This window comes from Penicillium brevicompactum, assembly GCF_028827555.1.
Source record: "Penicillium brevicompactum strain IBT 35665 chromosome Unknown utg000001l_segment0_segment0, whole genome shotgun sequence".
Taxonomy (NCBI): domain Eukaryota; kingdom Fungi; phylum Ascomycota; class Eurotiomycetes; order Eurotiales; family Aspergillaceae; genus Penicillium; species Penicillium brevicompactum.
Window position 1 is genome coordinate 6,613,464 of NW_026623203.1, and position 24,166 is coordinate 6,637,629.

At 50.0% G+C, this 24,166-nt stretch overlaps 11 protein-coding genes across 11 annotated transcripts; 7 read left to right on the forward strand and 4 right to left on the reverse strand.

Annotated features, from left to right (window-relative positions):
* Positions 1–518: 518 nt before the first annotated feature.
* Positions 519–3,049, forward strand: N7506_002079 (SLC26/SulP family anion transporter; the record flags this gene model as incomplete). The annotated part of the gene is made up of 3 exons (XM_056951375.1): positions 519–786; positions 847–992; positions 1,046–3,049. 3 exons carry the CDS (start codon positions 519–521, stop codon positions 3,047–3,049), a joined length of 2,418 nt encoding a protein of 805 aa, XP_056817290.1.
* Positions 3,050–6,198: 3,149 nt separating this feature from the next.
* N7506_002080 (ATP synthase subunit C family protein) lies at positions 6,199–6,657 on the forward strand (the record flags this gene model as incomplete). Its single annotated transcript, XM_056951376.1, has 1 exon — positions 6,199–6,657. One exon carries the CDS (start codon positions 6,199–6,201, stop codon positions 6,655–6,657), a length of 459 nt encoding a protein of 152 aa, XP_056817291.1.
* A 1,760-nt stretch (positions 6,658–8,417) lies between these two features.
* N7506_002081 (uncharacterized protein) lies at positions 8,418–9,167 on the reverse strand (the record flags this gene model as incomplete). The annotated part of the gene is made up of 1 exon (XM_056951377.1): positions 8,418–9,167. One exon carries the CDS (start codon positions 9,165–9,167, stop codon positions 8,418–8,420), a length of 750 nt encoding a protein of 249 aa, XP_056817292.1.
* Positions 9,168–10,838: 1,671 nt separating this feature from the next.
* N7506_002082 (uncharacterized protein) lies at positions 10,839–12,135 on the forward strand (the record flags this gene model as incomplete). The annotated part of the gene is made up of 3 exons (XM_056951378.1): positions 10,839–11,101; positions 11,196–11,625; positions 11,683–12,135. The coding sequence occupies 3 exons, from the start codon at positions 10,839–10,841 to the stop codon at positions 12,133–12,135; spliced, it is 1,146 nt and encodes a 381-aa protein (XP_056817293.1).
* A 312-nt stretch (positions 12,136–12,447) lies between these two features.
* N7506_002083 (cysteine-rich PDZ-binding protein) lies at positions 12,448–12,951 on the forward strand (the record flags this gene model as incomplete). The annotated part of the gene is made up of 3 exons (XM_056951379.1): positions 12,448–12,603; positions 12,684–12,807; positions 12,866–12,951. The coding sequence occupies 3 exons, from the start codon at positions 12,448–12,450 to the stop codon at positions 12,949–12,951; spliced, it is 366 nt and encodes a 121-aa protein (XP_056817294.1).
* Positions 12,952–13,190: 239 nt separating this feature from the next.
* Positions 13,191–15,103, reverse strand: N7506_002084 (mitochondrial 54S ribosomal protein mL46; the record flags this gene model as incomplete). The annotated part of the gene is made up of 4 exons (XM_056951380.1): positions 13,191–13,493; positions 13,557–14,208; positions 14,267–14,351; positions 14,755–15,103. The coding sequence occupies 4 exons, from the start codon at positions 15,101–15,103 to the stop codon at positions 13,191–13,193; spliced, it is 1,389 nt and encodes a 462-aa protein (XP_056817295.1).
* A 16-nt stretch (positions 15,104–15,119) lies between these two features.
* N7506_002085 (CAF1 family ribonuclease) lies at positions 15,120–16,560 on the reverse strand (the record flags this gene model as incomplete). Its single annotated transcript, XM_056951381.1, has 4 exons — positions 15,120–15,860; positions 15,909–16,135; positions 16,188–16,280; positions 16,326–16,560. The coding sequence occupies 4 exons, from the start codon at positions 16,558–16,560 to the stop codon at positions 15,120–15,122; spliced, it is 1,296 nt and encodes a 431-aa protein (XP_056817296.1).
* A 556-nt stretch (positions 16,561–17,116) lies between these two features.
* pex26 lies at positions 17,117–18,470 on the forward strand (the record flags this gene model as incomplete). Its single annotated transcript, XM_056951382.1, has 2 exons — positions 17,117–17,547; positions 17,606–18,470. 2 exons carry the CDS (start codon positions 17,117–17,119, stop codon positions 18,468–18,470), a joined length of 1,296 nt encoding a protein of 431 aa, XP_056817297.1.
* Positions 18,471–18,709: 239 nt separating this feature from the next.
* Positions 18,710–19,785, reverse strand: N7506_002087 (SDR family oxidoreductase; the record flags this gene model as incomplete). Its single annotated transcript, XM_056951383.1, has 6 exons — positions 18,710–18,765; positions 18,817–18,911; positions 18,967–19,346; positions 19,406–19,561; positions 19,621–19,707; positions 19,756–19,785. The coding sequence occupies 6 exons, from the start codon at positions 19,783–19,785 to the stop codon at positions 18,710–18,712; spliced, it is 804 nt and encodes a 267-aa protein (XP_056817298.1).
* A 610-nt stretch (positions 19,786–20,395) lies between these two features.
* Positions 20,396–21,407, forward strand: N7506_002088 (uncharacterized protein; the record flags this gene model as incomplete). Its single annotated transcript, XM_056951384.1, has 2 exons — positions 20,396–20,773; positions 20,994–21,407. The coding sequence occupies 2 exons, from the start codon at positions 20,396–20,398 to the stop codon at positions 21,405–21,407; spliced, it is 792 nt and encodes a 263-aa protein (XP_056817299.1).
* Positions 21,408–22,042: 635 nt separating this feature from the next.
* On the forward strand, positions 22,043–24,005 carry N7506_002089 (uncharacterized protein; the record flags this gene model as incomplete). Its single annotated transcript, XM_056951385.1, has 2 exons — positions 22,043–23,162; positions 23,215–24,005. The coding sequence occupies 2 exons, from the start codon at positions 22,043–22,045 to the stop codon at positions 24,003–24,005; spliced, it is 1,911 nt and encodes a 636-aa protein (XP_056817300.1).
* Between the last annotated feature and the right edge of the window lie 161 nt (positions 24,006–24,166).

Here is a 24,166-nt window from a genome sequence, read left to right on the forward strand (position 1 = left end):
GCATGGAGTTAAGCAGGTTGGAGTACTTCAGCCCTATCCGAGCCGTGTGGGGCTCCTCAGCCCTACGGCCAAAACTTGGCGAACGCTTCTCCTCTCCTCAGCTTTCTTCTGCTCAGGTTCTGACACTGTCTCTTTGTATACAGATACTTCAAATCTGTTGAATCGAGGGCTGCCCCAGGTGATTAATAAAGTACTCTACTTCCAGATCTGCAGTTGGCCTCGGAGGGTAACCTTATCTCGGAAACCACGAAAGACAACCTTAGAATGACCCAAGTGACGCGAGGGTGACCATGTTCCATCTCCACGTATGATTGGCTGTGGTTTAAAGCAGATTGAGCAATTGGCTCTAAAATCGCGACATCGCATCGCCAGCCCTAACATGGACCTCATAACCATGACCACCCTCCTCTGCATTCTTCTCATCTTCTTCACTATTCTCCAAATTCGTTTCTCTCTCGCTATCTGGCGATCCTCGACTGACAGTCCAACACACTCCGAGCCAAAGCGCATACGCCGCAATGGCGGATCCTATCTCTACCCGAGTCGGCCACGCTATCGCCAAAGTCTTGCGCATTGATCTAGCTCCTGTGCCACCCGGCGATGAGACGGATCAGAACGATGAGACAATTTACTCTTACTTTGAGCATGAACCTACGGCTGCCGATTGGTTCCGTGGTCACACGCCTACCGTACCACAGGTCCGGCGTTACGTTTGGAACATCTTTCCGTTTCTTCATTGGATTGGGCATTACAATGTGCAGTGGTTGATTGGAGACCTGGTGGCAGGTGAGCTGACTCAGTGTTGCACAAGGAGGCTGGCTGGTGCTGGTGCTGATATGCTTCTAGGTATTACCGTGGGTGCCGTCGTCATCCCCCAGGGCATGGCATATGCCGAGCTAGCCAAGCTGCCCCCTGAATACGGTCTATACTCTTCTTTCATGGGTGTTTTGATCTATTGGTTCTTTGCAACTTCCAAGGACATCACCATTGGAGTAAGTTCTGTATACCCATTATCTGGGTGGCACGAAATGCTAACTTGGATTAGCCTGTGGCGGTGATGTCAACCCTAATGGGCTCCATCCTCATCAGGGTTCAAGCTGCGCATCCCGAAATACCAGGCCCAACGATTGCTTCTGCACTGGCAATCATATGCGGTGCCATTCTCCTGTTTCTAGGGCTGTTCCGTCTTGGTTTCATCGTCGACTTCATTCCACTCCCTGCAATCACTGCGTTCATGACCGGCTCGGCTATCAATGTCTGCGCCGGTCAAGTGAAGACGGTCCTAGGAGAGAAAGCGAAATTCTCCACTCGTGGAGCGACCTACAAAATCATCATCGATACACTCAAGCATCTCCCGTCTACTCAAATGGATGCTTCTATGGGTCTGACAGCCCTGGTGATGCTGTACGGCATCCGGGCTGCGTGTAACTATGGAACGAGAAAGAAGCCGCATCGAGCGAAACTCTTCTTCTTCCTATCAACTTTGCGAACTGCTTTCGTAGTTCTCTTCTACACTATGATCAGCGCGGCAGTCAACATCCACCGACGTGAGCATCCTGCATTCAAATTACTCGGGAACGTGCCGCGCGGTTTCAAAGCTGCCGGCGTTCCAAAGATCGATATCACCATTATCAAAGCTTTCGTCAGTGAGCTTCCTGTCGCATGCATCGTGCTATTAATTGAACATATCGCGATTTCGAAGTCCTTCGGCCGCGTCAACAATTATACAATCGATCCATCGCAGGAGTTCATCGCAATCGGCGTCTCAAATCTCCTCGGTCCCTTCCTCGGTGCATATCCAGCGACAGGCTCGTTCTCACGAACAGCTATCAAAGCAAAATGTGGCGTTCGCACCCCTCTAGCAGGTGTCATTACTGCGGTCGTCGTTCTTCTCGCCATCTATGCCCTACCAGCATTATTCTTCTACATCCCCAAATCCTCCCTCTCAGCCGTGATCATCCATGCAGTAGGCGACCTCGTCACACCACCCAGCATAACCTATCAATTCTGGCGCGTTGCTCCGCTAGACGCTGTCATTTTCCTCGTCGGCGTCATCGTAATCATGTTTTCAACCATTGAAACAGGAATCTACGTCACAATCTGCGTCTCCCTCGCCGTGCTCCTATTCCGTCTCGCTAAAGCCAAAGGTGAATTCCTCGGCTACATCCAAGTCCACTCAGTCACCAGCGACAAAGCTCCTGACGATGGAAACTCCACCACAACCCTCGAGCTAGACCCTACCTCATCACGCAGACTCTACCTCCCACTCCACAACGGATCCATAAACCCCCGTATCAAAATCCACCAACCATCCCCAGGCATCTTCATCTACAGAGTCTCCGACGGCTTCAACTATCCAAACGCCAACCACTACACTGACCATCTAGTCAGCCACATCTTCGCAAACACCAGACGCACAGATCCACAGGCCTGGGAATCACCCGGCGACAGACCATGGAACGACCCAGGTCCGACGCGCGCACAGCGAAAGATCCTACAAGCGGAGAACTCAGACGCACCCGATACACACCTCCCTATTCTCAAAGCCGTCATTCTAGACTTCGCCTCTGTTAACAACGTCGATGTAACATCCATGCAGAACCTCATCGACGTCCGAAACCAGCTTGACCGCTGGACATCGCCTGATCGCGTGCAGTGGCATTTCGCTCATGTGAACAGTCGCTGGACGAAGAGGGCTCTTGCTGCTTCTGGGTTTGGGTGGCCTTCGAGGTCGGATAGTGAGAAGGGTAAGCGTAGGGCTATCTTTGATGTTGCGGAGGTTGATGAGGATCTTGTTGAATCAAATGAGCGGGTTGGAAAGGAGAAGGATGTTGAGGTTGGTGTTGAGGCGCAGAATAGTGCTTCTTCGTCTTGTCTTGGGTCGGAGGAGGATGTTCAGGTCGTGCGGACTCAGAGTAAGAGTGTGGTTGATGTTCATCGGAGACGGGGTCGGTCTGGGGTTGGAACTATGGCTTCTGTGGATGGGATAAATCGGCCTTTTTTCCATGTCGATTTGACGAGCGCTTTGAAGAGTGCTATGGGGGAATGAGTTTGGTTTTTCTTTTGCTTTTTTTCCATTTGCTTTTGAGGGCTTTATTGCGGTATCACATCGGAGGTTTAATGCGATCATCGGATACATTAAGATAAGAGCGGTGCCATAGTTAGTTCCCGCCAATCCCACCATTTATTGAGCTCTACTGTGTATACGGAGTACTGAGAGTGTTTCAAGGTTCCATGCGAGATTCTAGGATTCAGACAACTGAATTTCTCTGTACACCGCATTAACGATTGGTTAAGTGGCGGTGTCAGATCTCGATATCTCCATCTCGAGCTAGTCCCAATTGCGTATAGCTGGTGGATTCTGGCGATCTTATCTTTGTTGGCATCTGACCTCACGCAGAATCAAGTTTTGAAAGATGTCTTATAGGCACTAGATGCAACGCTCGATGCCCAGATATAATATGGTTTAGATGATGTGTTGTCAACGCCATTCTATCGTAGAGAATCCGCATTCGTTTTGTCCACCAGCGAGGTCCGGGCATCAGAATCCGACCCGTAAACACAGCCTCTCCTTGGGGACGATTTTTCAAGCTTGTCGCGACGAACGGTGGTCGCAAGTTGAATCCCTCCATGCCAAGTCCTAAAGATAGCTTTGCTGGCCTCTAGAAGCACCCGGCAGTGCTGGGTAATGTTGGAAATGGACGAGGTTCTCTGGTGCTACTCCGTACATACGGAGAAGCCAGTCTACATCTACGACGCGTTGGAGATAAGCTGTTCCATGCTCATACCTCACATGCCAATCTGGACATGAGCTTGATGATGGCGTGGACCGGAGGGACGTGCCACAAAGTCAGGTCTGGCAGAACAGGCATAACTGCAGGTTGGGTTGGTTTTGACGTATCCATCTCTTCCGAGCTTGCCAATATGAATACCCATCCCAGTGTGGAATAATCGTCGTGTGGATGACTTCCTCGAACGTATGTCTGAGGTCTCACGCGTCGAAATCGAATCTAACGCGTTGAGGGAATCCCGAACCTAGCTTTGCAATAACAAAATCACTGCCCGGAGCATCCAATGTTGCTCTCCCAGCTGCGTCACCAGGACAAGCACACAGTTACAGATGCAAGCTGACGCCCGGACAGCGCATTGTCCCCGTCAAAGGATCGTAGTCAAGGCGCAAGGTCACGGATTCAAACGCATACGCTTCGGATATCGATAAACGGGCGAACGGCAATGGTATCCGTGGTGTATCGGCGGGAGCCGCGTTGCTGGCAGTCTCGTGATTTCAGGGGAGTTGCCGAGGGTGAAGCCGGCGCCTAGAAAGGTCAGTCTGATATGATGTTCTCTGCCATGCGCTGGGAGAGGCACACGAGAATCCCACGGATTCGGCATTCCTCTTAAACTCTTTAAACATTTTTTAAAACCCCGACATTTAATCATTTAATATGGTCATTTCCCCAGCCTTTGTTTTATTCTGCCAGACTGTCCTCTCTGAGTACCGCGTCCGTATGACGCCCACGTCATGACGAGTGGATGGATCACTGACTCGATACCGTATTGGTATTACCCGATTACACCCGAGACCGGAGCCCCCCTGTCTTTCAACCATCCCCATACTGTTCCTGCTATACCATTGAAGAGCTCAATGGCTTCGATTCAAGTGCATGCTTTCCGTGCCCTTCTCCCTATGAACTCAAACAGCTTCATATTCAATGCACAGCAATCAGGCAAGGGCAGCGCGTAACGACTGCACCCTGAAATCGAGCTTGTGTGGGTCCCGCCAAGCTGCGATCAGCCGAAATACCAAATTGGAATTTCCCACGGAAGAATGCGAGAGAGCCTCTGGCCCGTTTGGGACGGGTGAAATTTGGGGCTCAGTTCAGCACTCGGGGTTGACTATATAAGGGTCTTTAGAATCCCATGTGTGAAGGAATTACAAAAGCTAAGAAGCTTAGAGCTGTTCGTGTTGGAAAAACCGCCTCTAACCTCCTTTCCGGGGGCGACCCGGAAAGCAGACCAGTTTTTTGCTGTGATAGTCGGGTTTCGGCGGGTCAAGGAATCCAGACTAAGTGGATCTGAAAGCGAGGACACGACACTCTTTCTGTATTTGCTTTTTGATTTTCTTGGACTTTTTATTTTTCTCACCCTTTTTTTCCATTTTAAAACCGGTTCACGCACCCCCTGGCCAAATCTATATAAGAAACCGATCGCCTGCAGGTTGCATGGGCTTTGGACTCGGCAAGCATGGAAGCAGTATTCCGACCAGAATCAGGTCATTACGTAGATTCCCAATGTGACCACTCGGTGAAGTGGATTCCCGAAAGGAAAGGGGAGACGAGGACTCCACTGCCATCCACATTATTTGTCTCCTTTCAGCCGATGGTTGCCCAGTGACTCCGTAGTTGGTGGACCTGGAATCCGAGTCGGGCCGGTTTGGACGACTCCGGGAGCAAATCCAGAAACATAGCGGATCCGAGTGGATTATGATTGGTGTAGGAGCTGATTAGAGTGGGACGATCCACAGGATTGGAACATGCTTAAGATCCACTGCAAGGGCACTTTTGGATTATTTGGGATTATTTTCGATTTTTGGTTCCTTGGTTGGTTTTGTTTCTGTGACATTACTTGATTGTACAGACATTATTACAGCGCGTACGGGGGTAATTATGGCTTCTTTGATCCCTTGAGCCTGTACACAGTAGCTATCAGACTCACTTTGTATACTTCGTAGGAGATATACTTTAGACGTACTCTACAGACTACAGCTACATCCTTCACCATCTCTCACATCCACGCATCGATCAAGGGGCCTCCTGTAGTAATTCAATGCAGGGGATTCTGATAGATAAAAAACCAGTGGAGACTGGACCCGACTGAACCCGACAGGTTCAATACGCGGTAAGAATGGAAAAACGAAACCAGAACGGTACCCAGCATTCCAAGATGTCCACAGTGAGGGCGATGTGCGAATAGGATACTCCGTCCACGCACAGAGTAGGGCTTTTTTCTTACGGGAGGACCGCACTAGGACCGAACAGGAGGCGGACGGGCGAAAATTTGGCCGTAGAGTATTTATGTCCTAGGGAGACCTTCTCCCGTAGTTTCCCAGCTTTTTCTCCCTGAAAAGTCCATCTCTCTCCTCTTTCTTTCTTTCTCCTCTCTTCCACCCACCCTCTAATTTTATATCCCATCATCACAATGGCCACCTCTCGTGTCTTCGCCTCCCGCATGGCCTCCGCCATGGCCCAGACCTCCAAGGTCGCCCGCCCTGCGGCTCGCTTCCAGCTCAACGCTGCCACCAAGCGCACCTTCACCCAGAAGGCCCCCGTCGCTACCTTCGGTGCCCCCAAGCGTATCCAGTCTCCCACCCTCCTCCAGGCCAAGGCCTTCCAGACTGCCGCCCGCCGCCAGTACTCCTCCGAGGTCGCCACCGCCATGGTTGAGGTCTCCAAGAACATCGGTATGGGTTCCGCTGCCATCGGTCTCGGTGGTGCCGGTATCGGTATCGGTCTCGTCTTCGCCGCTCTCCTCATGAGTGTCTCCCGCAACCCTGCCCTCCGTGGCCAGCTCTTCTCCTACGCCATTCTGGGCTTTGCCTTCGTCGAGGCCATGGGTCTCTTCGATCTCATGGTTGCCATGATGTGCAAGTACGTCTAAATTATCTACAACTCGGGCTTTCAGATTCTTGGAAAAATGTCATCAAAACAAGGATTTTGGATTTTTTGAGAGTCTCTATTCCCGCAGAGGGTATTTGGTCGTGATGTATTACCATGTACTACTTTCAGCGTCATCTACAACACTTTTCTTTCTGTACATATAGAGTCCTATATGGCCCATCGACCATCCAACCTATCAAAGAGCCAAACCAAAACTCTGTGTGTTGAGTCTGACGCCGTATAAATTCCCTCTTTCCTCCCAAACTTCTAGATTCCGCACCTCCTTTCGATTTCCGCCCCGGGCAGATTTTCGATCGCGTGCACGTAAAAAGAGCTCCTCCCAGCAACCCGCCAAAAATCAACCCGGAAGCTCAATTTTCTCCACGTAGACAAGCTCCAAACCTGGGGCGAGCTATACCTGCCAAACAAACAGCTCTCGCTCTGGCGGTTTTTTCCAATTTCGATCTCCATGGCGGTTGATACGGGTCCTTGTGCAGATACTCGACCCGCTCTGCAACGACCATCTACGCCACAACCATCATCCATTGGCTAACAAGATACGGTGAGAGCAAACTAAGAGTCGTTTCTAGGGCGATTGAGCTAAATAAATAGTGACTTTCTGGCGTTGGAGGACCTCAGTCGAGCTTCAGACCCTCGACGCAAAACTCTTAGCTCCCGGTCCTCCCGAAGTCGGGAACGGCTTTCCCGTAGTCAGCTGACTCAGCTCCTTCAGAGAGGCCTCCAAGGCTGACTCTGCATGCAGCATGCAGTTCACCTGGCATATTACGGAGTACTGAAGTGTGTCATGTTTCATTGGGAACTGGATGGCTTTTGGATGTGGTTTTGTGGTGAGCTTGGGGTTGTCGCGGTAATAGCGCTTGTTTCTCCGATCCAGCTCGATCAGGGGCTATCCCCTTTGCGGTTAGTACATATCAGATGTAGTTCTATGCTTGTACACAACTTATAGCTTTAAGCTTGCAATACATCTTTCTATTAGTTCTTATTGTGGCCATATTGGATTCAACTCAAGGTTTTCGTTTCATGTCAATGTCAATTGGGATCAAAAAACTGTGTATAAATCGATGATTGTTTCAGTTTGTTGTACGTCCAGGGATATATAACTAGTTTGCCCGTAGTCTTCAATCATACACCACCTTGCCTGGGGTCTTTCTTCTTGAAACCTAAGACATAATTCCAAGGTTCGGAATGCCCCTAATACTTGTTTTGAAATTTGATCAACCAAAAACCAATAATTATAGCGAAAAATTAGCTCTGCAAAGTATCGGAAGCAGACCTCAGGAGAAAGGGCCGAGTCCATCTTCCCCACACCCGCGGACCGTGTGAGTTAAATGACCAACGTGACTAAAGTCCCTGCACAGATGGATGTCAGAAATGTGATAGATGGCGTGCTGATTTAGTTTCTCACTGCCGTTAAGACTATTTCATTGATATGCACTAGTTGTACCTCCCGAGGCTTACCCCAGGAAGACTACATGACTAGCTCAAATAATGCACGTGCCATATACGCGACTCGCGTCAAGAGATTGCTTCCCGAAAAGTAGCTGGGCATAACAAACGTTCCATATTAAAAGATCAATACCAAATTCTCGCAGAGCAATAAAACAAAACTCAAAACAAAATTCAAAACAACTCGACGCCAGACATGCCATATCGCTCGATGAAACGCTGACGGGGAATATGTATCAGGACTCGACAAAAGTAACCACAAAACTCTCAGCGAACAATTAAGAAAAGGCCCAGCTAGAAGATTTCCAGATCCTCAAATTCAACAACCAGCCCATCCGAACCAGTCGGCAGCGAACTATCAAGTGTCATGCCATGCATCGCGTCCCACATCGTGCCCCCACGCGACAAACTCGTCGGCCGACTCGCATACACACCCACATGCACAAATTTATCCTCAACCCCATAAAAGAACCACGTCACCTCCCGCAGCTTCTTCCAGGTACTCCCCACCGCGCCAGGCGTGAGGGTATAAGGCAGAACAGAGGGAACTTGATACCAGATCCACAGGGCATGGCCGACCCGCTCAAGTTTAATGCGCAGGGAGTGGATTGCCCTGTTCGTGCAACCCAGCGGCGACAAGCACCAGTCTGCGCCGTCGGCGGTGGCGCTCACGGAGGATGCATTCACAGTGCCGGACGAGAACTCCATGCCTGCTTTGACCCATTTGCAGGGGAAGCGGGGCGCGTTGAGGTATGGTGGTTCGTCGAGGTCGGAGAAGGATTGCGGTGCTGCGCCGGCGAAAATCACAAGCCCGCCTTGGTCCCATTCCATCTCCCAGTCTGCGCTCACGGTCACCTCGGCTACGACGAATGGTTGTCGTAGTGAGGTGAAGACTATTGGGGCTGTGGAGATGTCGCCGTTGGGTGGTTTGCGCCATAGGTCTGTGTTCGGGCCTGCCCGGAGGGTGAAATATTCCATACATTGAGGTAACTCGAATGTCGGTGGAAGATTTAGAGTCGTAAATGATGATCCATTTGGAGGCATATTTTGTCACTGCCCAGGTGATTTCACAATGACCGAAAGGATTGTGATAGAAGAAATGAGATATAATGAAATAAGAAAAAAAAAGCGTATGAATAGAGCAGCGGTGGGTTCTCGCAGGACTCTTCCAGTAATTAATACCCTATCCACGGAAATGAAAGGGTTCACAGCATTCGTACTAAAGTTTAAAGCAAGCTCAGCAGCTAGGCTTTGAGATCATGCAGGATTGAGAAATCGATAGAAAAGAATTGTTGGGATATGATGCAGTCAAAAGTCGGGATATGCGGATGCGCCGAATGCGGGTTGCTCCAGACCTGGAAATGGGGAACACACACAGAAAAAAGAAAAAAGGAAGCAGGAAAAGAAAATAAAAAAAGCAAAATAACCTTGGAAAGTGATGAGCAGAAGTCAACTCCCCAGAATATGGGCTACGGATTTAAATAGTTCACCATGTTGTCACCCTAATCGATTTCAGGGGACGATCATCTCAGGTCCCGCTGGGCACATCTTCGAACCAGAGCCTTGGGGAGTAGTACCGAGCTGCTGGACTCAGCGAGGCGCTAGAGCTGCGTTCTTTGTGGTCAATTCCTTTGATCGCCGCTCAGAAGCGTGCTTGCATTGCTTCGGCGACAGATGGTCGGGCCAGTTCGCAAGTGGCGGGTCATGCATTTGGGAATCACGATGTGACGAAGGATGTGAGTGGGAGGCCAAAGGTCCCAAATCCCACTCTAACAAGTCACCACATAAGTTCCCTAAACAAAGATTTAGTGAGACCTGGCGATTGACAGTTGTCATGGGCAGCTGAACGGCGGCAAAGAGAGCTGCACGAGGCGACTTCTCATTTTCCAACCTTTGCCACAGAGAAATATACCAGTACTCCGTACTCCGTACACCAGGACAGGAAGAGGATCGGAACAATGCAGGACGCATGAATTGGGAACTCAGATTCGGGCTGAGAAGTGGTCTGGGATCTTCCTTGGTCGGCTTAGACTTGTAGTGGCGCTGGCTGAGCCACAGAGTGGATCGTGGTCGGAGCTGCCGAAATATCAAAGTCCTTAAGGCGGTTGAATCCCCACAGTGGGAGATCTTGAACTCCAGGGCTCGGCTATTCTATTACCACACCTCTCTCTTCTTTCATTTGAAAATCCGAGGAAAGCGTGGTGCGCAGGGATTTCGTTTCTTTCTTAAAACCCGCCAAGGCGCCTCTGCTGGACACTACCCTTAGCTTCTGTGTTGGCACCTTCGGGCACGACTACATTGCCTAACTTCCGCCTATCTTATGGCTTTATGACTTGCTTCTGATGAAATTCCAAATAGACTCTCGATCTGGGAAAATCCCACACGCCCCGCCTAGTGGGTTTTCTCAAACCGCAAGGCGAAGTGCAGAAAAATCAAAAGCGAAAAATAGGGGGCCAAAAAGCACAAGGCGCACTAAAAGTGCCCAGTGACTCGTATTTTTGGCTTCCCTGTCCCTAAATAACCTCCCCCGCCAATCATGTCAGCGACTAAACATCTTGGCCTCGTATCACATGGTCCCTGAACCTCAATCAAATTTGGTGGTTTGCCCTAAGCCCCCTTAAACAAAGTTGTTAAAAGGCGCCTACAAGGCGAGATGAGAGAACCCCCGCCACTTTTGTTTGACTTCTACGGAGTAGTTTCTTCACAATCGCAAAGATGGCACCTCGACGTGGAGGCTCAAGCTATTACTCCTACTATGAAAATAGTGCCTGGAGTCAAACGACCATCCTGTCGCTAGAATATGGATACTCTGGCTATGGGAGCAATCGCAATAACTACAAGAATCTCTATTATGCGATGTTCGCTTTTGATATCCTCACTCTTTTAGCATTTGTTGCTTTTCTCATCTGGTCATGCACCATTCGGAACCGTGGCTTGCCGCTAAAAGCACTCATTTCCGCACTCATCTCCAACATCCTGTATGATTTCCCCATCCCAAAGAACAAGAAAGAAAAATAAAACATGGAGATTGAGGAGAAATAACGGACATCGCTAACTCCAATGACGCGCCAGGTCCCAGATATGCACCATCGTAGTGGAAGCCCTCTACATTGCCAACGCCGAGGTGATGAGATACTATCTCATCACTTACATGTTGTCCGGATTTTTCCATTATCTGGGAATCTGCCTGACATTCTATGTCTTCTGGAGCATAATCCACCGCGTGCTAGGTCGTCTCACAGACTCTGGAAAACCCTATGCTGCAGTGACCATCTTGCACTGGGTCCTACTAGGCTTCACCATAGTGCTTTCCCTCGCCGTCTGGGCCATTTATGTGGCTTATGTCGCAGGAGACGTGACATACAGGTACTACATAAGTGTATACGATTATATCAAGATAGGCAGCTCTCTGCGTATCATCTATTGGGTTCTGTCCTTGGAGATCCTGGCTTGGACGATTTTCGCCATCGTCAAAGCCGGAACCCATCGCTTCGTGTCGAAGGTGAGTACTCAATTTACCCCACAGAGAACCCAAAGCCCCAGCTAACTCAAGGCCCAGATGCCCGCATTTGCATTGACCGGCGCTGCAGTTGGATGGTTCGCCATCAACCTCACCTACATGGTGATTTGGGTCCGCTATAACCTCCTGAGAATCAACAGCCGTGTTATAAATCCCGAATATCTCAATACCGCCCAAGCGGTTGTCAACTTTGTCTTCTGGGTTGCCACCTTCGTGGGCCTTCTACTCTGCTGCTCCAAATGGAGGAGGCTTGGCGAAGAGCCGGACAAATACGATGCACCGGCTCAATACCCTTACCCTCAGTATCCACAGGCCCAGGCACAGTACCCACCTGGTCAATATGCTCCTGGACATTACCCACCAGCTCAGTATCCCCCGGGACAGTATCAGACTCCTTATCCCAACCAGCCTCACGGAACTGCCCCGTATCACGACTACGCGCAGAACCCTTCACCAACTGCACTGCCTCAGCGTGCTACTTCCCCGCAGTAGTCTCGACCGGAGACCACATCCTGGCTGGAAGTTGGTGGAGTCGAACGCAATCTCTATGCTTTTCATGTTTGAGCTGTCATTTAAGTGATGCTCTCTTAATGTGCCTATATACCCGCCTTAATATGATACCCAATGAATATTTTATACGAGACTCAGAGCATTATCTCACTAACAGTAACCAATAAGAAAAAAATTAGAATGAATGCAAGTAAAGAAAACGGAGAATAAAGTAGATGTCTTGGCGGGCGGTGGCGCAGATAACATCGAACATCTCCATTTTCAAACCAACATCCACACCTCCCTCAAGCAAAGATGGTCTGTTCAAAATGTCAAAAGAAGCTCAAATCCACCGAGCTTGCGACTCCTGGCGTCAAGCGCAAGAATGAAATGTACTACGGTTCCCCGTCTAGCACCCTCGGCGGTGGCGACAAAGGCAAAGCGACGCTTGGTGCTACTGGAATCGGCAAGGTATGAATCTATGCATCTTGTTCTGATGTTCTATCAGAACATCTTTCCGGCGATAACGCAGTGGCTGATATTGATTACAGAGCAAACTTCTCAGCGCGAAGGCCAAAAATCCTTATGCGGCTTATGCTTCTTCTTGCGATAACTGCAAAGTGAAGACCGAGCAGGGCAAGAAGTTCTGTCAGCGGTGCGCTTACCAAAGGAATGGTAAGTCATTTTCGAGTTCTACTTTTGGGAGCGAGGAGCGAGTGCTAATACCCGATAGCTTGCGCCATGTGTGGTAAGAATTTGGCTGGAAAGGCGGCTAAGGACCAGCCTATCGTTCAAGGACAGAAGTTCAACATGGCATAAAGTAGACTGCCAAGTTTCATTTACATCCTTCTGGTTACGGGCGTGGCGTTTGGCGCTTTATTTTGTTGAATCAATATTGAATGAAATTTAAACCACAGAATTCTAGTTATACATGGCATGCGCAAAAGTATATGCAGTGCGTCAATAGTACGCTTTATATCAGAACAAGTATGCCCGTCCTTCATACTCCGTACAAAGGACCTCCGTTCCTCCACCCCCAGCTCAACTTCGCTGTCTCTTTACCGGTCGGCCAGCATGTTCTTGATGTTGCTGTAGTATTGGGTGTTCAAGTATTGCGGGAGCTCGTCCTTAGACAGCCACTTGAAATCCTTCAGGTTCTGGGTGTTGACGGACAGATCGGCCTGACCGGCCATGATGCGGGACTTCAGGAAGAAGACCTTGTTACCGGGAGCCTTGACCTCGGTGGTTTCGCCCTTCTTCGCGCGAGGGGGGTTGAATTGGTGCCATCCGACGGGGTGGTAGCCGACCATCCAGGTGTTCATGTTGACACCGGCGGATTGGGAAAGGGTGCGCTCAGCGGCCTACATGGCAATTAGTTAGAACTCAATGGTTTGTTGCGTCGCATTTCCAGGATTCAAACGTACCAAGCGGAGGGACTCTCCTTCCTCCACTGCGGAGCTGGGGAACTTCCAGTTTCCTTCCTTGGACTGAACAAGGAGGTAAAGAGTGCGGGAAAGCAATCGGTTGAGGCTCTTCTGGTCGTTCTTCTGGTCTGCCTCGGTGATTCGGGGGTGCGGGCGGGGAATTTCCTCCTTTTTGCTGGTATCTTGGGAAGTCGCATTGGCAGTGGATTCCGCGTCCTGCACAAGAGCCTCGATATGGTGTGCAGGCTCGGCCTCCTGGGCACCGAGCACAAGCTCATCGTTCCACGCATCGTTGTCGTACGCGTTGTACTTTCCAATATCACGGGCGGCGGTCCGGCGCTCCTGGATCTTCTTCTTCCAATCCTCATCAAGTGGCGTTCCGCGCTTGAAGTAGAAGTATTTTGTGAAAGGGAGGGCCAGACGCTCGTTCAGACGCTTCTGGTAGAAGAAGAACGCTTTCTCGAAAGGCTCGAGTTCACGGGTGATTTGGGGAGGGCGGGAGAGGACGACACCGGCGTTGATGGTGTATGCGGGATCCACGACGGGGGAGTCGTTGTCGATTCGGTTGCTGCTGGAGTGGCTGTGGCATAGCTGCGGCGGCCAATGGTCTCTTGACAGCTTCTGCACACGCCGGAGTCGACTATTGATGGCCCTGCGCGCGTGTCAGCATTGAATCGGAATCGACGGGGGAAATTATCAGTGGGACATACTCAGCAACGAGGCAACGCGCCTTGCACCATTTGAACCTGACGACATCTTGAGTGGACGGCAGTGGAGTTGTATGGGCGTCGTTGTCTCCCCGAGAAAAAGATCCAACAGCACAGGTCACGTTGTCACCAGGCCCGATCGGGTTAGTCTCCACCCGCAGGGTTTAAATTTCGCGGAAGCCGAAAACTTCCTTTTCTTCTCCAAGCATCTCTTATCATCAATGTGTCCACTATTCTACGACCACTTGATCATTTAATGGTGCTCAGATTGAGCTTGCGGCCTTTTTTCGCTAGCGGTACCTTCTTCAAATCAAGGTGTACTGTTAGATAGTCGCTGCAAACATCCCTAGTCTTTACATGCAATTCAATTCACAATTCACAACTGACGCTTGTTTCTTGACCATATCTCCCACCCCCTCTCTCTTAAAACTCGATCAACATTTCCTCCTTTGGCGAGTTGGCACCTACATGGATCAGCTTCTCCTGCGTACCGAAAACTCGCAGTTTGTTTCCGTAGTTGGCCCAAAAGATGGTCCCCAGACGGTGTACCAATTTTCCGCGGTTAGCCAAGCTCGTTATTTGCCTGTCCCCGGTCTCTTGCCAGGATCGGTTGGGTTGTCCAACTTGCTCATACACTTCCTCAACAGCCGTGGAGACCTCATCCTCACGCTTGTAGAAGTTGAGGCAATCCTGGACCAATTGCAGCTGACGGAACTGCTGGTCTACGGTAATGGTGAACAGGCTGCGGGGTGGTCCATTGCTGGGATAGAAGGTTGGTTTCTTCTTGGGGAAGATTGCAGACGTGCGCTGTACATTTCCCGCTAGCTTGAGGAAGGCCATGGCTGTCAACAGGCTGTCATAGCCTGCTTCGTGGGTGGATCTGCGGTACTTGTACTTCGAGAAGCGCTGGTCGATCTCTGGAAGCACGGTCAGCTATGCTCATCTGTGACCATGGTGATGTGAACTTGCCTATCTTGGGATCTTCCAAGTGGGCCAGGTTGACGTTGAGATCTTCCAGCGAAGATTGTGGGGGCACGAGGCCGCACTCGTGTGTTGCCATATACTTGGTATCGGCCAACATGGGGAACAAGGTGTGGATGGCGCTGTTAAACTCTTTGAGGGTGTTTGGTAGCGGGCCTATGAAGCAGCTGTAAAAGAAGAGCAGATCACAGAACATATTATGGCCGACCAGCACAGGTCTGTTCTTCTTGAGCTGGCCTTTCACTTGCTCTGACAACTGTTGGACACTGAACTTTGGATTTTTCAGTTTCATCCGCAAGGGACCGAATGCTTCTGGCCCGAGCCCGTCCAGATTGCCCCCAACGAGGGCCTCCACAACCCACCGAAATCCGATGTGATCTCGAATCCGTTGCTTTTTGGCGATTAGCTTCGCCTCGGAGGACTTTTGCTCAAACTCTTCGTTTCGCATTTGAATTTGTATAAATGTCGGCGCTCCGCGGGACGTCAAGGTAGGGTATTCAATATGGATCAATTGATGAACAAGTCGTCTCTGAATGCCGCTCAAACCCGGAGGAACCTCGCCACTAGCGACATCGATGGTTCTGGGTGGTGGGATATTCAACCAATCTTCGCGTTTCTGCATGTGTCAGTAGGCTTTTGGAGCTTCATTTGCATGATTCCTTACCACTCCCCCTGCCAGCCATGTGTTGATTGCGAGACGGGCCGATTGCAGGAACTCTAAACACTCCTGATCATATTGTTGGACCTGCATGTCCGAAGCAGGAGAACGAGTGCGACATCTATCGGCAGCAGTACGAAGAGCTGATTGCTCCTCTTCTCGAGAGAGGTACCGAATGCCAGTGTTGCACATTGTATCAATGCTGAAGCCCTGGGCCAGGAGAAAATCCATCGCTGCACCCACGTTAGCGATTTGAGCAAGACTGATGGAACTTAAATGACATACACCGGCTTGCAAATACCCAGTCCCGATTCACATCGTTTCCAGGGTCAGTAATCGGACTGAGGTTGAAGTTGTAGGGTTTAAGGGTGTAGGAGACTGCTATTCGTCAGTCACGCACTTCGAAAGTGAGAAGTTGCATACCCTTATGGGGATCCTCATGACAAATAGTCAGACCCACTTGCAAGATCTGATAGCGTTCGGCAGCTTCCTTGACTTCAAGGTATCTTTCTTGCACGGTTGGTGTGGTGATTGAGGGCACACTTGGTGGGAAAGCAAGGCCGGATAACTCAAAGTCGATAGCCACAAAGCAACTCGAAGAGATGTCATTGAGAATGACAGGAAGGTAGTCGGAAAAATTGGCGATTCCAATGTCCATTTTGTCTGATGTCTGAAATGTCCGATGGAAAGAGCCGCGAGAAAGGAAAGAGGTGAAAGGAGTATTGGGGGAAGTCAAGAAGTAAGAGCAATTTGTTTCACTTCACCAGCGAGGGATCTTGCTGTGGAAGTGAGATGCAGATGATCAAATTGAAATGCAGAGTTTCCCTAAGGATGCACTGAGAACTAAGATATTGAGGCATTGAAAGGTCATAGGAGTAGTATAGATTGGGATGGTATGGATGTTTGATAGGGTAGATGTAGAAGAGAGAAGATAAGACGAAGGAAGACGAGCGAGTATCATATATTTATACCCTAGGTCTAAAGCGTCGAATAGCTTCACCATATATTAAACAATATCCTTTCTACTGCTGTCTTCTGTTGACGAGCTATAGATCTCACAGGCCAAGTCCCGTGACCGACCCCGGACTTGGAGAATGAGCCGAGGGAAAACGACAGCCGATCGCAATCGGCCCCGAAACGTTTCAGACTGTCATTTCTTTACTTCACAATTCCCCTCGGTCATAACAATCACATTATTTTCTCCCCCTATGAAAATGGCCAACGGATCAATGTCGTCCTCCCAAGCCCGCACCCCGTCCACCCCCACGAAGCTGTGCTCCAAGACCTACAAGAAAGCCTCCCAGCTTTACCTCACAAGGCGACTCCCCGAAGCGCTTGAGAGCCTCCAGCCAATTATCACACAATCTGTATCCAAAGACGACACAAATAATGCCGATAACACAACACCGGTCGCGCCGATCGCCACTGCCGCGGGCACGTGGAGGATCAAGGTGTGGAACCTCTACATTACTCTCCTCAGCGCAATAGTCGACCTTGGCGCGGAGGAAGGGAAAAAGCAATTTGGGTTGAAAGAGTGGAAGTCAATTGCTTCGCAAGTCCGCGATGGCGCAATCTGGGAGACTGTGGTCGAGGTCGGGTACCAGGGCCGCGAGGGTTCGGTGGATGCCGAAGTCGTCTACAACCTGTTCGTATTCTACGCGAGCTCCCTAACCAAGTTCGAAGGACTAACAATGTGATAACAGTGCTACTCTACTCCTTACACACACCTCCTCACAGTCCTTGAACCAACAGCGCCTGGAGACCTACCTCTCCTCATACGGACAGCCGAATCTCGATATAACAGATCGCCTACAAGATGCATCCGAAGATTTCCAACCCATGCGCACGACAAGTGGTGCTGATACACCGAAGGATCTAACTGCCCGAGTTAAGATCATCGAGCTCTTCACCCTGCACGTCCTCCCCCGCAATGACGAGTGGGAATATGCGACCGAGTTTATCAATCTGAGTGAAGTTCTCGACGAAGAACGTAAAGACCTCTTCCTACAGACTCTCGAGGGGCTGAAGGAAGAAAAGGAGCGAGGTGAAATGCGCGCAGTCGAACTCCAGCGCGCGAAAGACGCAGAGCTCGAACGGCAACGAGACGAGGAGCGTCGCGAAGCCGAGGACGCGGCTGCGGCTGCGGCTGCGAAGGCACAATCAAATGGCCACAAGCGCAGTACCAGCGAGACCGACTTTGGGATTGAGAAGAGTCGCGCGCAAGGTTCACCCAAGAGCAAAGGAATTAAGGGGCCAGATAAGTCAGCGAACGGCAAGCCGAGAACCTCGCTGTCTGGTGCCAAAAACAGCAAGAAGCAGGATAAGGTTGAGCCGCGTGGGCGCCAAAGCCAGGCTGTGGCAACCGCCTTGCGCAATCTTTTCCGCCATATTGTCCAGACTGTGTCTGGAAATCCGATGTCATTACTGCGCACCCTCCTCTTTGTGATAGGTATCTTGATGGCGGTGAGCCGACAAGATGTGCGTGAACGAGTTCGGCGGGTGACTGATGGTGCTTGGCAGAAGGTCAAGGCCACCGTCGGTATGGGCGTCAAGGTGAGCTATATCTGAGATATAGACTCCGACGTCTACACGCATTGCATGGCTATCGTGCAACTTCTTCTTCATGCTGACCTCTTATGACCCCCGAGGTCATTGTTGCATACATGTTTCTTTTGTGATTTTCTTTGTTCATGTATTCTATGCATACATACCATATTTCCACCAGGCGTGGCTGACACTACTCCTTCACCCCATCGATTTATTTTTAAACTAGGAACCAATGACCAAAGACTCTTTACGGCAAATTATTATTCTCCAGTCCGCTCGTTCCACTTGCGATCGAAAACAGTAAGAGATCGTTGCGCTATTGCAGTTAGCATCTACCAGGGGTCGCGGTTGGCAGGATCGGACTTACCTGAAGGAACAACATCTAGGGCCTTAACGGAGATATTCAGCGGCTGACTGAGCATATAGACAGCAGCTTCGGCAATATCATCAGCAAGAAGTGGCCTGCAACTTGGTTAGCAAAGCGATATCATTTCCCTGAACGGCATGAGAAACATACGTATATCCCTTCAAAAACTCGTCATACTGCGCTTGATCGTTTCCAACACGCTGAGCATGGAAATGGCCCGCAACAACACCAGGCCGCAAGGCCAGTACTCTGATATTGGTGCCGCACAATTCATTACGCAGAGAATTTGTGAAGCCCTCTTGCGCAGCCTTGTTGGAATGGTAGACCGCTTCACCGGTAAAAGGTGGTACTTCGAGGCCTGTGACGGAGGTCACATTGATGATTGTCCCGGCCTTGCGGGAGAGCATAGATCGGTTCAGGACAGAGTGAGTTACGAACATTGGGCCATTGATGTTCGTAGAGTTCATGGTCAGGATTTCTGAAATCTCGAGTTCGTGGAAAGCTTTAGGAGCGCCAATTGCAAGGCCAGCCTGCGGAGGTTAGCTTTGTTACTGAGGCCTGGGCCACGTGGATCGATTTGACAGCGTACGTTGTTGATCAGGATATCTATGCCACCTAGCTCGCTGATAGATGACTTGACCGCGGCATCAACCTCTTCATAGTTGCCCACATCTGCTGCTCGGTAGATAGCTTTGATTTGTGGGTATTCCTTGTTCAGCTCGTCTGCGAGCTTGGCTAATTTGTCCTGACAAACGGCGTTAGGGCTATCTCGGTCAAATACTAGTAGAAGAGTATGGAATTTACCTCAGAGCGAGACAGCAAGATCAGGTTTGCACCTGATTTGGCGAGAGCTCTTGCTGTCGCTTCGCCAATGCCCATCGAGGCTCCGGTCTGCATAGTGTTAGAGAGGTCCGAACGTATTTGGGGATCTGTACGTACAATCAGAGCATTTTGTCCGGTGATTGCCATTGTGGAATCTGAGATAGAAGTTTCAAAAGAGCACGGAAATGTTGGTGATTTAGAAATTCACTGGGAAATCGCTGTTGTAGACTTTATGGACCTTATCTTTGATTATTAATCGTTTTTCTACGTCATGGAGGTTTACTGGACCCACCTGGCCATTTTCTCCGCGGGGGCATTTCAATGTTCAAGCACATCTCTCGTGGTAGAGAGAGTTGGATGACGAGAGGATGTGGAAAACAATGAGTAATTAGAAAGGCCTGGATACCATACTTGCCCCTTCTGTCAAACACTGTCTTTTCCACTCGTGTATCAGCCTCTCATCTTCAATATCTGCCAGGCTCCTGCCCCTCTACCCCTCGCTCATGATGGTTGTGTATAGCACAAACATACTGTGTGAGTGGGAAGATAGTTCACACCACTTGTTTGTCTGGGATAACCCCGCAATCACAGTGGCAGCTTGCGCAACAGACTCACAACTACAAATAAATAGGAAACACGGTGCATAGTTGTATACATGATTCTTTGACCTGTCAACAACTTCTTTGAACACACCTACAGTGGAAGCGTGAACCAATAATACTCGTACCTACACATTGATAGCTGTATCCTGTCAAAGATGGAACAAACGTCGCTTGGAGAGGTTGAAGCTGGAATGGCCACAGGAGATTCCCATCAAACCCAGACAGAACCTCTGGAAACCGAGACTGGCATTACGGACAACTCCCCTCAGCCTAATGGTCATGATCAGAATGAACCTCATCAAGACCAAAAGAAGCAGATCACAAAAAGCGAAAGCGATACTAAGGACAGCATACTCAAGTCTGACGATGACAAAGTCCAGAAAATTGAGCCCAACACCCAGAGTACAGCCCCCAATGACAATGACCATGAGCAGAAAGTCAAGATCGACCCAAATGAAGGCACCGCCAGCTCTGATGATCATGGTCAGAAAGTGAAACTTGAAACCCAAGATAAACCAACCATCTCAGAAGAAGTCCCCAGCCACAAGACTTTAATGTCAAGCATCAGCAATTTTGGAATGCCTTGCCGGGCTTGTTTAAACAAGAAAATAGAAGACCCTTCGATCATATGCTGCACCGATCCAGGCCGAAAGCGCTGTACGGCTTGCAATCAGGGAAACAAAAGATGCATTCGGGTAAACAATTCGAACCGCACTATATGCAGATCTAGTTCATGCTGATCTCTTTCCTTAGGTACCGGAAGAGGTCAAAGAAGAGCTTCTGACATGGTTATCTATACGCAATCCTGATGATGCAAAAATTCAATATCAAATCTTGAAGGAATCTATTCGGAGTTCCGGTGCTGCCTCTCGCGCTGCGCGCCAGCTGAAAAGAGCGAACGAGGAGACCTCACAGAATCCCCGACCAGCAAAAGCAGCCCGTACCTCGAGTCCCCAAGCTGGTGTCCCCGAAGAAGCTGCCCTCAACGAAGGAATAATGGCACCAAGTGATCAGGTGAACAAGCCGAGCGACATAACCATGGATCAAGTTCGTCAAGAGGTTCTGAAGATGCTAGGGGAATTCAGATCGGAGATTCAAAATCTCACCAAGTGTCTGGAAGAGATGGATACCGGGAAAGACACCGAGAATCTGGCCACTCAGGAGTAAGCTCTGGCCTTGTCACTTCCAAGGCTGTCGGAGACCTTGGACTGAGACTTGAGAGACTGTGCGCTTTGGAGATGTGGATGATTTTAGACTTAGCTTACTTTGTTGAGATTAACCATTGAAGTATCATGCCATTGACAGAAATCGTGGGCAAATTCCAATGCCAAACTAGACCAGTTTCCTAAACAGGAAGCCCGCTATACTCTTGGCGAACCATGCTGCTGGTCCTCAAGAGCTTCCGATGCTCAATTCGAAAGAAAAAGAAGAAGGAAAGAGAAAAAACAAGTACACCGACCGCCGCCTAGGTCTACAGGCCCTGTACATAACGCCCATCGCTATGCAGGAATACACAAAAGCATTTTCGAAGTCAAAGAAGCCGCCAAGAAAGAGCCAAACTTTTCGAGCCACCCGTCTCCACTGCGAGGCTAACTTGACATGGCAACTCTGTGCGAAAATCACTTCTAAAGGTAAGAAATATTCTTGCTTTGGAACTCAAATGTGACCTAGATTGATTAGATTAGATTGTGGCCCTCCGATTCGCTGGCCCTGTGCTCCATGTGGAACATGTCTCGCCTGGCTGTCTGGATATAAAGGACTCTTGAGCCACCTTCAATCAATCAGACTCCAGGGCTCTATAAATGGCTGACAAGGACGAGATCATCAGCGTGGCGACACCCGCCCAGCCTGCCAAAGATGCCCCCGAGTCCAAGGTGGGAGATGTTCTCCAATCTCAGGGAGTGACTCGCATGGAAGCAGTCTACCGCGAAGCAAAGACAAACCGGACAACCTTGTGGCTCGTCGGTATATCGGTCTTGGTGTGCGCCTGGGCCTACTCGCTCGATTCTTCGACGACCTACAACTACTCCATCGATGCGTCGTCGTATTTCAAGCAGCACGGCTCGGTCCTTTCAACTCTGTCTATCGCTACGAGCATCATCAGCGCTGTAAGCAAGCCGTTTATCGCCAAGATCTCCGACATCACCTCCCGTCCCTATACATACATCCTCACATTGTTCTTCTACGTGATTGGTTATATCATTGTCGCGAGCAGCAGGAGCATTTCCGCCTATGTGATCGGTGAAGTCTTCGTTGCGATCGGTAGTTCAGGCCTGGATCTGACCAACGATATCATCGTCGCTGATCTGACGCCTCTCGAATGGCGTGGCTTTGCCAGCTCAATGCTTTCCACCCCCTTCATCATCAACACCTGGTTTGCCGGGAAGATCGTCGATGCTATTGATAGCAAGGACCAGTGGCGATGGGGGTATGGAATGTTCGCTATCATCATGCCTGTGGCCCTGGGTCCTGCTATTGCCACTCTCATCTGGCTTGATCGCAAAGCGAAGAAAGCTGGCATCGTGAATCTGGCATCATCCAACGCAGCTCGGCGAGCGGCCCGTGATCTTGCCGAGAAAGATGGCACGGAGGCACCTCATGGTGCCGTAGTAGCTGTTGCTGCTGATCCGTCGGAGACTTGGCTTCAGACTCTTAACCGTAACTTGGAAGAGATTGATGCTCTTGGCCTTGTACTCCTTGGATTCGGTTGGTCTTTGCTTCTGTTGCCATTCTCACTGAAGACGTATGCCGACCATGGTTGGCGTAATCAGTCACTCATTTCTATGATGATTGTGGGCGGTCTTCTCTTGGTCGCTTATGTTGTCTATGAGATCAAGTGGGCTCGTGTGCCTAGTGCGCCTCGGCGGTTGGTGTTCAACAGGACTTTTATCATGGCTATCATTATCGATAGCATTTACATGCGTGAGTGCCATAAGAAATCCTAAGCTCACTCAGTACTGACATTTGATACTAGTTGCCGGAAGCATGCGCAGTCTATACTGGAGCTCGTACGTCTACGTCGCCAAGTCATGGAGCTACCAGGACTGGGTGTACTACAACAACACCCTCACTCTCGCCCTTTGCATCGCAGGACCGATGGTCGGTCTCCTCCACCGTTGGACACACAGATACAAAGCCATCCAAATCACAGGCCTGATGATCAAACTCATTGGAATGGGAATCATGCTCGACGGCAACAAGGCAACATCCAACACAGCCGCAATGGTAATGTCAATGATATTAGTCGGCTTCGGTGGCTCGATGTCTGTTGTTGGCTCTCGGGTCGCATCTCAAGCGTCCGTCCCTCACCAAGATGTCGCCCTCGTCATCTCCCTCTTATCGCTGTGGTCGAAAATTGGAAATGCCATCGGAGCCGCCATTGTCGCTGTCATATGGGCTGATCAGATGCCCAAGCAGCTGCGTGAGCATTTGCCTGCTACAGCGACCGATGCTGATATCAAGAAGCTGTTTGGTGTCATCACTTCTATTCGCAAGAATTACGCTTTCGATGATCCTATGCGTGTCGGTGCTGTGCTCGCTTACCGCCGTGCCCTCTACTATTGCATTGCTCCTGCACTGGGCATCGCTTTCATCCCGCTGATTGCTGCATTCTTCCAGAGCAATTACTTTTTGGGTAAATCGCAGAATGCGGTCACTAATGTCGGAAATGATGGATTGCCGTTGGAGGAGAATGATCGGGATCCTGAATTGGCACCCCCGAAAAACAAGAGGGAGGCATTCTTGCGCTTCTGGGCTGGAAAATAGATCTTCTGGTACTACACCAGGTCCCAGAGGAGCTTCCAGAGAGGGACAACAGGTGTTATCACCAGGCATGCGCATCCCCTGCCGGGAAAAAACGTAAGGCAGGCAGATTGGTGCTTACAAAAGTGTTATCGTGTGAATTGTTTTACGTTGTCTATGTGAAT